Source organism: Lycium barbarum, chromosome 8 (genome assembly GCF_019175385.1).
Source record: "Lycium barbarum isolate Lr01 chromosome 8, ASM1917538v2, whole genome shotgun sequence".
Taxonomy (NCBI): domain Eukaryota; kingdom Viridiplantae; phylum Streptophyta; class Magnoliopsida; order Solanales; family Solanaceae; genus Lycium; species Lycium barbarum.
Window position 1 is genome coordinate 7,162,431 of NC_083344.1, and position 13,126 is coordinate 7,175,556.

The 13,126-nt window shown below is 34.5% G+C and overlaps 2 protein-coding genes and 1 pseudogene across 2 annotated transcripts; all 3 read left to right on the plus strand.

Moving 5' to 3' along the window:
- Positions 1–999: 999 nt before the first annotated feature.
- Positions 1,000–3,270, plus strand: LOC132604978 (UDP-glucose iridoid glucosyltransferase-like). The gene is made up of 2 exons (XM_060318318.1): positions 1,000–1,898; positions 2,164–3,270. Exons 1-2 carry the CDS (start codon positions 1,418–1,420, stop codon positions 3,066–3,068), a joined length of 1,386 nt encoding a protein of 461 aa, XP_060174301.1. The 5' UTR covers positions 1,000–1,417; the 3' UTR covers positions 3,069–3,270.
- A 1,203-nt stretch (positions 3,271–4,473) lies between these two features.
- On the plus strand, positions 4,474–6,581 carry LOC132607642 (UDP-glucose iridoid glucosyltransferase-like; annotated as a pseudogene).
- A 2,884-nt stretch (positions 6,582–9,465) lies between these two features.
- Positions 9,466–10,914, plus strand: LOC132605834 (copper transporter 6-like). Its single transcript, XM_060319090.1, has 2 exons — positions 9,466–9,643; positions 10,472–10,914. Exons 1-2 carry the CDS (start codon positions 9,558–9,560, stop codon positions 10,878–10,880), a joined length of 495 nt encoding a protein of 164 aa, XP_060175073.1. The 5' UTR covers positions 9,466–9,557; the 3' UTR covers positions 10,881–10,914.
- Positions 10,915–13,126: the final 2,212 nt, after the last annotated feature.

Below are 13,126 nucleotides of genomic sequence, written 5' to 3' on the forward strand. Positions count from 1 at the left end.
TAAATTGGAACAGAGGGAGTATAATTTTTCAGATTCGAGTTTGCTTCAGATATTTTGATTATAACTGGTGTATCGAATTAAAGGGGGATGTTTAATCGTTGACCAACTTATAATATTGAATAGATACGTAGTTCGAATATAGGAGTAATGATTTGCTTCGTTTCATGGACATGCTAATCCATGACAATTAAATTTAAAGGCTAAACATGTTATGATGAAGACATAATGAGTCGATCTAAATGAAACAGAATCAAGAAAGAAGAAGAAAAGAAAAGACATAGCATGTGATGAACTGAATTCCTATTTCCTCAAGGGGAGGATGGTGTGATCATCTTTTTATTGTTGCTTGTGAATTGACATTAACGCTGCTGAATAAAGAGGAAATGAGATCTCTTGCCGTCTTACAATTTGAATAGAAGAAAATGGACTTTTCAGATCTCTTATGTGTAAAAAACGAAGATCTCTCGTAAAAGGGTCATAAAACTAAAAAAAAGTTTGTAAAGGGCCAAAAAACCAGTTCTCCGGAAAAAAAAAAAAAAACTGTTTTAGTTTTGCAACAAATAAATACTCACTTTTAATTGGGGAGGAAAGGTGAAGTGGGTTATTTGGATTGGGTGGGTTGAGTCGGATGGTCTTTTTAATAAGTTCAGTTAGTTTTTAACGGATTCAGATATCGTGAACCAAAAGTGCACTGGTTTGGCATGCATAGTTAGAGGACTATTAATTCTCTAGGTTAAAGAATAGGGATGGTTTTGATTCCAAGCTCAAACATACGGGAATTTTTTTGGACCTTTTCTCTGAAGTTAAGCATATACTCTTTGCTAGCTGCATGTTTTTTCTGTTCTTTGACCATGTCAACTAATTAGAAGACAAATATTAAGTGCTAATTCTTCTTCAAGTATTATAATATTGTACTGCTAGGTGCGTTGCATTTTTATCTTTTGCTATTGCCTTATAATATAAATTATTGAAAGACAAGCAGTAAAGTTAAGCATAAGCCGGCTGTTTGTAGTTTACAATATGTGCTGCCTATCATATAAATGTAGGGTCCCTTTATTCAAAGATCAAATAAACAGTATAACAAATATATGCTGCATCGATATGAACGTAGAATTCTTAGATTTCAAGCTTAACCATTTGTATTCGAGCAGACTTGTTTGTCAAACTCAACTCTTTAAATCGCCTCCTATGTAGTATAAAGTCCAACACAAAGTTTATAACAAACGGAGGATCAGGCTGAGCAGTAGCGGATCCAACCACAAGCCCCAGTACCGGATAACCTAGTGCTTCGGGGTCAAATCCTATATAGATTTGTGAAAAAAGATTATAAATATAGTTACACTTACATTTCAGAGCCTATCTCTCTGTTAGAATCCACAACATATAAATTTTGGATTGGCCACTGTGGACGAGGTAGATGGCTGTTGAAGAAGGAAAAAGCTGTTGCGTGGTGCTCGTACCATCTCCATTCCAAGGGCATATAACACCTATGCTTCAACTGGCCTCTCTGCTTCATGCTAAGGGTTTCTCCATTGTTATTAATCACTCGGAGCTCAATCCTCCGGATAGCTCCAAACATCCTGAATTCACATTCTTTCCATTGAAGGATGGCTTGTCAAACAACAATCCTTCTTTCTTGAATCTGTTTGACATTATACCAGAAATGAATGTGAATTGCAGAGTTCCATTCCGAGACTATTTGGTCCAAATGATGGAAAAACCTGAAATCTATGGCCAAATATCTTGTATTGTTTATGACCATCTCATGTACTTCACAACTGAAGTGGCTGTTCACCTTAAACTTCCAACTATTCTTCTTCGGGCTAGTAGTTGTGCTTACATGGAAGCTGTTTGCGCCTTTTTCGCACTCAAGGCTGAAAATTACTTTCCCTTGCCAGGTATAATTTATGGAGAATATTGTGTTTGGTACGTCGAAAAAATAGAAAAACCTTATTTTTCAATGTTCTGCTATTTGAATCCTGAAAATGTTTCATTTCATAAAAACTTTTTTTTCCAAAGAAGGAAAAATGACAACATTTATGAGTGACGGACTGAGACAGACGTTATTTATTATCCTTTCTCAAAGTTAGGTATTTTCACAAATTATTGTCACAACTTGGTCCTGAGCTTTAACACTAATTTTCCAAGTTATACCAATTGCAGAGTCTCAGTTGCTGGATCCGGTGCCCAAAGTACCTATTCTCAGGTTCAAGGATCTTCCCTTCGATCTCATTTCCGAAATTCCAGAGCCTAAATTACAGTTATTTGAAAAGGTGGTTAATTTAGGATTCTCTGTGGCTATAATTTTTAACACTATTAAAAACCTTGAGAATCACGCATTGTCATGGCTTCAAAAACATTATCGAGTTCCTATTTTCACAATAGGGCCTTTACACAAAATTGCCTCCTCGCAAACGAGTTTAGTGGAGGAGGATACTAGCTGCATTTCATGGCTTAATACTCAAGCCCCTAATTCTGTTCTCTATGTAAGCATAGGGAGTATAGTAGTTATGGATAAAAATGAGTTCATTGAGACAGCTTGGGGATTGTTCAATAGCAACCAATCATTTTTATGGGTAGTTAGGCCAAGTTCTATCGAACATGACCTACCCGATGGATACTTGGAAGCAGTTGGAGATCGAGGTCGTATAGTGAAATGGGCACCACAAAAAGAAGTTTTGGCACATCCTGCAGTTGGAGGATTTTGGAGTCATTGCGGTTGGAATTCAACTTTAGAAAGTATTCTCGAAGGGGTTCCCATGATTTGTAGGCCATGTTTTGGTGATCAGAATGTGAACGCGAGATACTTGACTCATGTATGGAAGGTAGGCCTTGAAATAGGACCTGATGATTTGACTAGATGTGTCATAGCGAGTGCAATAAGAAAACTTATGGTGGAAGAAGAAGGCAAAGAACTGAGGCAAAGAGTTCTTGATATGAAACAGAAACTCCAGATGTCTTTTCGAGATGGTGGCTCATCACATAACTCCTTGAAGAGTCTGACAGAATTCATCTCTAGCAGAGTCTGTCACTACTACAAGAACAGGAATGAGCGAAGGACAAATTGATCTGTAGTTAAACAGCAAAATCCGTCGCTTGTCCTCTCTAGCGATAGATAAAAGGCAGTCCAGTGCACTAAGCTCCCACTATACGCGAGGTCCGGAAAAGGGCCGGACCACAAAGGTCTATTGTACACAGCCTTATTTGCATTTCTGCAAGTGGCTGTCTATTTAGCGACAGATAGCTATAGACTATAAAAAAAATGTTAGTTACAAGCGATTTAACGACATGTTAGCAATGAAGTTCATAGCTAATTTCAGTTTTTTGTAGTGGCTGATCAATTTAAAGTTTGAAAGACCGTGTATTCTCGCAATGATGATATAGCTCAAAATAACAATACATGGATCCACTTCCTGAACAGCAAACAATAACACAAGTGATCCTAGCTGAGGCATGTGCACCCAGAAGTAAATGCTGATCGATTTTAGGACTTTATGTCACCCTCTATCTCCTGTGATAATATGTTTGAATTTAATATTTATGTGTATTAAAAAAATGACCATAATTTTTCATCCATTAACTAGAAATTATACTTCAAAAAACTCCACGAAACTCTAGAAATAAAATTATAAACAACAGAAACTAAAAAAAAAAATTGTACCTCTATGATTTCCCGCTAATTCCCTTTTTTTATAGTTCCGCCAAATCTAACAGACAAATTTCGATATATATATGTTACGAAAAAAGTATCAACTTTTGACAAACTTAAAAAAACCAAAATTATGACTATTTTGAACCTACCCTCAAACATAAGGGACCATTTTTATCATTTTCTCTACTATAATCACAATATTCGAATCTTACTTGATGATGCTTTCTCTATCATGTTGTTCAACGTTGTTGTCTTACTATGATGTGATGGCTGACATATAGAGTGTTCCGTCCTAGTGTTATGGCTTACGGGTTCAGCGAAACACGGTAATTTTAAATGTAGATGTGTGCACCCAAGTTCAAAATATCATTTAATGCGATTATGATTAAGTGAGGTTAGAAGTTCAAATCTTATGTCTATCTTGTTGAACCAGTTAAATTTATCCCATGAACTCACCTCTTCACAATAATGCACTAGTCTTCTCATAATTCAGAATCCACCTTTGATTGCAGAATCTCATTCATCCCACCACATCCGTTGGTACGTACTTTGGTGGTATGCAATTCATTCCCGCAGTGCTTCATATTTATGTTGATATAGTATGTATATACATATCATGTTTATTTCTCTCTTCTTCTTCATCTTTTAATTAAAAAGAGCATTCTGTTGGAAAGACGATTAATGATTTTCTTTTCATAAATTCAGAATGCTCTTTGAATAAAATAAATTATGACATCATCAGAAGAAAATAGTTACACTTACATTTCAGAGCCTATCTCTCTGTTAGAATCCACAACATCTAAATTTTGGATTGGCCACTGTGGACGAGGCATATAACACCTATGCTTCAACTGGCCTCTCTGCTTCATGCTAAGGGTTTCTCCATTGTTATTAATCACTCGGAGCTCAATCCTCCGGATAGCTCCAAACATCCTGAATTCACATTCTTTCCATTGAAGGATGGCTTGTCAAACAACGATCCTTCTTTCTTGAATCTGTTTGACATTATACCAGAAATGAATGTGAATTGCAGAGTTCCATTCCGAGACTATTTGGTCCAAATGATGGAAAAACCAGAAATCTATGGCCATTTCAACTGGCCAGAAATCTTGTATTGTTTATGACCATCTCATGTACTTCACAACTGAAGTGGCTGTTCACCTTAAACTTCCAACTATTCTTCTTCGGGCTAGTAGTTGTGCTTACATGGAAGCTGTTTGCGCCTTTTTCGCACTCAAGGCTGAAAATTACTTTCCCTTGCCAGGTATAGTTTATGGAGAATATTGTGTTTGGTACGTCGAAAAAATAGAAAATCCTTATTTTTCAATGTTCTGCTATTTGAGTCCTGAAAATGTTTCATTTCATAAAAACTTTTTTTTCCAAAGAAGGAAAAATGACAACATTTATGAGTGACGGACTGAGACAGACGTTATTATCCTTTCTCAAAGTTAGGTATTTTCACAAATTATTGTCACAACTTGGTCCTGAGCTTTAACACTAATTTACCAACTTATACTAATTGCAGAGTCTCAGTTGCTGGATCCGGTGCCCAAAGTACCTATTCTCAGGTTCAAGGATCTTCCCTTCGATCTCATTTCTGAAATTCCAGAGCCTAAATTACAGTTATTTGAAAAGGTGGTTAATTTAGGATTCTCTGTGGCTATAATTTTTAACACTATTGAAAACCTTGAGAATCACGCATTGTCATGGCTTCAAAAACATTATCGAGTTCCTATTTTCACAATAGGGCCTTTACACAAAATTGCCTCCTCGCAAACGAGTTTAGTGGAGGAGGATACTAGCTGCATTTCATGGCTTAATACTCAAGCCCCTAATTCTGTTCTCTATGTAAGCATAGGGAGTATAGTAGTTATGGATAAAAATGAGTTCATTGAGACAGCTTGGGGATTGTTCAATAGCAACCAATCATTTTTATGGGTAGTTAGGCCAAGTTCTATCGAACATGACCTACCCGATGGATACTTGGAAGCAGTTGGAGATCGAGGTCGTATAGTGAAATGGGCACCACAAAAAGAAGTTTTGGCACATCCTGCAGTTGGAGGATTTTGGAGTCATTGCGATTGGAATTCAACTTTAGAAAGTATTCTCGAAGGGGTTCCCATGATTTGTAGGCCATGTTTTGGTGATCAGAATGTGGACGCGAGATACTTGACTCATGTATGGAAGGTAGGCCTTGAAATAGGACCTGATGATTTGACTAGATGTGTCATAGAGAGTGCAATAAGAAAACTTATGGTGGAAGAAGAAGGCAAAGAACTGAGGCAAAGAGTACTTGATATGAAACAGAAACTCCAGATTTCTTTTCGAGATGGTGGCTCATCACATAACTCCTTGAAGAGTCTGACAGAATTCATCTCTAGCAGAGTCTGTCCCTACTAAAAGAACAGAAATTAGCGAAGGACAAATTGATCTGTAGTTAAACAGTAAAATCCGTCGCTTATCCTATTTAGCGATAGATAAAAGGCAGTCCAGTGCACTAAGCTCCCACTATACGCGAGGTCCAGAAAAGGGCCGGACCACAAAGGTGTATTGTACACAGCCTTACCCTGCATTTCTGCAAGAGGTTGTCTATTTAGCGACTGATAGCTATAGACTATAAAAAAAATGTTAGTTACGAGCGATTTAGCGACATGTTAGCAATGAAGTTCATAGCTAATTTCAGTTTTTTGTAGTGGCTGATCAAGATTAAAGTTTGAAAGATCGTGTATTCTCACCATGATGATATAGCTCAAAATAACAATATATGGATCCACTTCCTGAACAGCAAACAATAACACAAGTGATCCTAGCTGAGGCATGTGCACCCAGAAGTAAATGCTGATCGATTTTAGGACTTTATGTCACCCTCTATCTCCTGTGATACTATGTTTGAATTTAATATTTATGTGTACTAAAAAAATGACCTTAATTTTTCATCCATTAACTAGAAATTATACTTCAAAAAAACTCCACCAAACTCTAGAAATAAAATTATAAACAACAGAAACTAAAAAAAAAATTGTACCTCTATGATTTCCCGTTAATTCCCCTTTTTTATAGTTCCGCCAAATCTAACAGACAAATTTCGATATATATATGTTACGAAAAAAGTGTCAACTTTTGTCAAACTTAAAAAAATCAAAATTATGACTATTTTGAACCTACCCTCAAACATAAGGGACCATTTTTATCATTTTCTCTACTATAATCACAATATTCGAATCTTACTTGATGCTTTCTCTATCATGTTGTTCAACGTTGCTGTCTTACTATGATGTGATGGCTGACATATAGAGTGTTCCGTCCTAGTGTTATGGCTTACGGGTTCAGCGAAACACAGCAATTTTAAATGTAGATGTGTGCACCCAAGTTCAAAATATCATTTAATGCGATTATGATTAAGTGAGGTTTGAAGTTCAAATCTTATGTCTATCTTGTTGAACCAGTTAAATTTATCCCATGAACTCACCTCTTCACAATAATGCACTAGTCTTCTCATAATTCAGAATCCACCTTTGATTGCAGAATCTCATTCATCCCACCACATCCGTTGGTACGTACTTTGGTGGTATGCAATTCATTCCCGCAATGCTTCATATTTATGTTGATATAGTATGTATGTACATATCATGTTTATTTCTCTCTTCTTCTTCATCTTTTAATTAAAAAGAGTATTATGTTGGAGAGACGATTAATGATTTTCTTTTCATAAATTCAGAATGCTCTTTGAATAAAATAAATATATAAATAAATAAGAAAATAATCAAATGTAAGTTTAGAACGTTGGAGTCTAGGAGAGACTATTGCGTCTAAACCAGCTAGCCTAGTATATTTTTAGTTGGGTTAATAGCACTTTTGATCCCTTTATTATTGATAAATTCTAATTTTGATCTTTGTAATATTTGACAAAGCACATTTAACCTTCAATTAATAGAAATGTGCACTTTTGATATTTTGCTTGTGAATATTCACAAATTTACCATAATTATTAGTCAATCCGCCACTCAATTACCCATTTATTATATTAAACTTGTATTGTTACCCCATATTAAACAGTATTATAGATCTAAAGTAGTTCAAATACAACATCCTTCTTACCTAAAAGGACTAAAAACACATATTTCGCTTAATGGAAGGTTAAATGTGTTTCGTTAGATATCACAAGGACCAAAATCAGAATATATCTATAATTAGAGACCAAAAATGCTATTATCCTATCCTTAAAAATATATGTGTTGAGTTTTTTTTTTTTTTTTTTTTGGTAACTATCAGTATATTACCAAGTGAAGAAGTTTATAGTTCAAAAAGAAAATAAAACAGTGCAGTTTGGACAACAAACCCCAAACTTGCATCTCATCTAACCCTACAGCACCTACTTACATCTACATCTATGCTAAGGATAAAAATTCAAATCTAACATACAACTGGTTAGTTTACTATTAGTGTAAGCTCTTGAGTGAACCTCTTGAACAACTTGTCTCACCACTTACTCAACTGATTTGGTCCCTGTATTGAAGGCTCGAGCATTCCTTTCCTCCTAGATATGATAGACGCCACATGTCATAGTCATCCTAAACACCTCCTGACTAGTAGTCTTGCATTTGGCATGTTGTGTTGCCCATTCCATTTCATGTTGCCAATCACCCACAGATCTGTTTATCCCTTGCCACACGAGTAGCTTTTCCCATACTCTCCTAGCATATTCACATTTAAAGTAATTGTAAATGTTATTTAATGAAAAGAGAGTAATTTTAGAATGCGGTAATTGTCAAATTGCAAGTATTTTGCATTAATAACAAATAGTTTAAAGTAATTATTACAAGAAAATAAAATAAAGGAAATAAGTGTAGTATCACAAACTAAATAGGACGTTAACGTTACAAACCTGAACTTGGAGAATTTTTTTTAAAATTGTCCTTCATTTCTAATTAAGGGAAAATCAATCTCCTTTTAAATTCTACCATTTATGTTAATTATTATTGTACGAAAAAGAAGTTTACATTTACTGCAATGTACTATTAATAATTTCGTTTGCTTATTTAAAGATTGCTCCACTTTCCATCAGTTCCCCCCTACTTTCACTCTTCTTCTTTCCAAAATAAATCTCCTAATTCAACCGACAAAAATCAAGAACTATTGTGAAATTGCAATTATTTTGCATTAATGAAAAATAGTTTAAAGTACTTATTAAAAGAAAAATAAAGGAGACAAGTGTATTATCTCACAAACTGAATAGGACGTTAACGTTACAAACTTGAACTTGGAGAATTATTTTTGAAATTGTCCTTCATTTCTAATTAGGAGAAAATCAATCTCCTTTTAAAATTCTACGCCGACCATTTATGTTAATTTGTACTAATAAAAAAAGTACATTTACTACAATGTACTATCAATAATTTCGTTGCTTGCTTAAAGAGATCACATGACAACTTGCCAGCTGCCTCCTACTGTCACTCTCCTAATTTCCAATATAAATCTCCTAATTCAACCTATAAAAATCAAGAATTATTGTGAAATTGCAATTATTTTGCATTAATGGCAAATAGTTTAAAGAAATTATTACCAAGAAAAATAAAATAAAGGAAATAAGTGTAGTATTACAAAGTACAAACTAAATAGGACGTTAACGTTACAAACTTAAACTTAGATAAATTGTTTTGAAATTGTTCTTCATTTCTAATTAAGGGAAAACAATCTATTTTAAAATTCTATTCCTACCATATATGTTAATTTGTACTAGAAAAAAAATAGTACATTTACTACAATGTACTATCAAATAATTTCGTTTTTTGCTTACTTAAGGATAACAGGACAACTTGCCAGTTGCCTCCTACTCTCACTCTCATTTTCAACATAAATCTCCTAATTCAACCCAGAAAAAATAAAGAATTAGGGGAGAAAAAAAATGAACAACGATAGCCACATGCATGGTATGGCTATGGCGCCGCCACCATCCTCAGCTGCCATGAACAACGGCACCGGAGGAGGCGGGTATTAAAATTTACTTTCCTTCTATTTTATGATATGTATTAACATTAGAATACTTACTTTTTTATTTATTTAGGACTATTCTAGAGTATTTAATTTCAAGTTTAGGATTTACGTTCAATTTGAATTTGTTTGCAATTTGGGGACAAAGGAGTTTAAGTAGCCATTTGGCCATAGAAATCAAATATTTTTCACTTTATTTGGAATTTATGTAATTGAAGTTGAGGATAGAGTTGTGTTTGGTTATAGTTTTGCAAAGAATATCTGGTTGTTTGAATCTACTGAAATAAAAATAAAAATAAAAAGTGGGAAAAAACAGTGAAAAGAGGGTTTTTGGTGTTTTCCTAATTCCAAATATAACTTCAAGTAACCCTGATTTTCAAATAAAATGAAAAAAAAAATCCAAAAAATAATGAATAACTCTCATGGCCAAACAAGTAAGAAAGTAAAAAAAACTTTTGAATCTTGTGGTTATTAACTAAAGATACGTATAATATACCAAAAAGTCTTTTAATCTTGTGGTTTTAAAACATGTGAGGTGGAATCTTGAAATTAAAGAGTTGTCAATTTAGAAAATAGACATTCTTTTTTAAACGGATTAAAAAGACTGTAACAAATAAATTGAAATAGAGGGAGTATAATAATTGCAAAATATTTATCTTCCTTTTAGTTTAGAGTCTATGAGGAAAATAGTATATTCTCTATTATTTTATTTCTTTTAATTCTCTATGAATAGTGGTATAATCTTTTATTTTAGTTTAATACAATGAATTTATTGACATTTTCTCTCTGGTTTCCTCCCTAATTTCTCTTAATTCTTTTTCATAAAAGCGGGATGATGATGAACCATCGACACATGATGATGCACATGACATTTTTCTGGGGAAAGAATACTGAGATTCTCTTCTCAGGTTGGCCTGGATATGATAATTTGGGCATGTACATCTTGGCACTTGTTGTTGTCTTTTTCATGGCCATTTTCGTCGAATTTCTGTCTCATAGCAATTACATTAACGAGAATGCAGATCATGTAACTGCCGGGCTCCTTCAGACAACCTTGTATGGTTTGAGAATTGGTTTGGCTTATATTGTCATGTTGGCAGTTATGTCTTTTAATGGTGGTGTATTTTTGGTTGCTATTGTTGGGCACTCGTTAGGGTTCTTGGTTTTTGGAAGTAGGGTTTTTAAGAAACCGTCTAGTGGGAAGAACTTGGATCTTCCTCCAATGAGCTGTTGTTGATTAATTTATTAATGGAATTTTGTTGATAGTCAAATTTATCTTGTTTAATTTCTTAGTATAATTATCATGATAAGTTTTCATTGGGGTTGAGTCCGTTTGGAGTTCTTAATTTGTAGGACGATTAAGAGGGGTCACATTAATTGGACTGCTTTTAGTATATGAAATGAAAATTTTCAATCAAAATGCTATTTCTTTTTTCAGTTGAATAAACACCATTCTACATAAATTAATGCTGATAACTCCATTAAGTTTTTCATTGTTATATTTTGGATAATGAAACTCCGTTCTGTTTCATGGTTTCTCAAGTCTTTACATGGACAAATTGGTGAATAGTGTAAGTTGTATATGTTAACGGTGGAATGCATAATAATATTATTTTCCATAAGGTAATTTTAATTGATAACTTGGTAAAAACGATTGTTGATATTGCTGCCACAAAATTCAAATTACATTAATAGTATAAAATTTACATGTGAATATATAAAGTGTTTAATTTTAGTTTCTTTAGACTAACAATATAAACAAATTATATACTATCCAATCACTTAAGAAATCATTCCAAGTAACCTTATATAGTTGAAATTAATTATCTGATGAGTTACAGTATTTCATAAGTTTTGATGATTGACAAAAGACCCAAGGACCAGGTCCTTCATCAGGTCCCATGAGAGTACTGCACGGTACTTAACAGCTGTAAAGCTGTTGCACTGTTCAGGCAGAACTGCAGCAACACAGCTGTATGTATGATGAAAACTAAAAGCCCTTGAGAAGTCACTATTCATGTCACATGTTTCTCACATGCTCTCGATTTTGTCTCATACTTATACAAAATGTTGGGCATCATTTTGACCTAACACTTGCAAATCTAAAAAGATATATTTCTCTCAAGTGTGGCGGCTACCTTTCACAAGGTGCCCACAAGAACAAGATCTCAACAATCCAAGGGACCAGTTCCTGCCACTGAAGACATTTGAAGTCCTAGGATAGTTGAGTCTTGTTTCATGCTCTTAATTTGTAATCCTACATTGCTTGTCAAGAAGCATCATAGTAGGACAGATTTCAATCTTTGTAACTTTTTTTTCTTGGCTAGAGTTAGATAAGTATCAGTTAGGTCGTTGGCTAGAGGTAGTCAAGACTTGGAGCTTTGCAATAGAGTTATTGTAAAGGTGCTTACAATAGGTGTATTGTAAGGGTTGGGGATTAAGAGTTTAATTCCTAGGTTGCAATAGGTTATAATCTGAAGTTGCTCAGTTTAGTGAATTTGGAAATCCTACTAGGGTGGGTCGCAGCTTTTAATCCCTTGAGCAAGGAGTTTTCCACGTAAATCTTGTCTTATTTACTTTCTATTACTATCTGTGAAAACAGCTTATGGATCAGGTCCCTTAGACTGTTTTGGTGAACTTTAAGGTGGTGAACTCATAGGTTCTATCAATTGGTATCAGAGCAAGTGCTTTCTAAAAGGTTAACACTTAGAAAGGATCATCGTTATGACTGGTTCACCAAACCTAGAAAAGAAAGAATCTAGCACAAGACCACCAAGATCAATGGAGAATATCATAAGCGGTGGAAGGAAAGAGTGCAAGGGGTTTTAAAAAGAAAGGACAGTGAGTTTATTCAAGATCTAGAAAGAAGGAAGCCAAAGAAAGAGGAGCACCTAGTTCTTAAAACTGCTGAAAGTAACTAAAGCATTGACGACTATGATATGGCGTATCTCACTCGAAGATTTCAAAAGATGGTTCTAAGAATTGGTGAGGTCTTAAAGAAAGGAAATCCTAGCAGGAGCTTAAAAGGAAATTATTGTTGTCACAAATGTTAGAAGCATGGACACTTCATTAAAGAATGTCTTTCTCCTAAGCTTGACTATTACAAAAATAATATTGAAAAAGCGACTAAGAGGAACCAGGTCCCTAATGATAAACTCATCAGAAGTAATGGTGTTGACAACTTGGATAAACAAGCTGTGGCTGGCTGGGAAGACTTCTCCCGTAAATCTCAAGATATAGATGACCAAGGAGACACATCTATGATTGTTGTTGTCAATGAGCCTTCAAAATATGAGTCAACCTTTGCACTCATAATCAGATCTATTGCTATCAACGATAATGAGGATGTTGAGATTGGTTTAATTGAAGAATTTTGTGTCTCTGAACATGAAAAGGATAACTTGGCAGTCTCCATTGTAGATCTAAAGGAACAAGCTGTGGAAGTAACAAGAGAGACATCTCTGTTAAAGATTCAAATAAAGA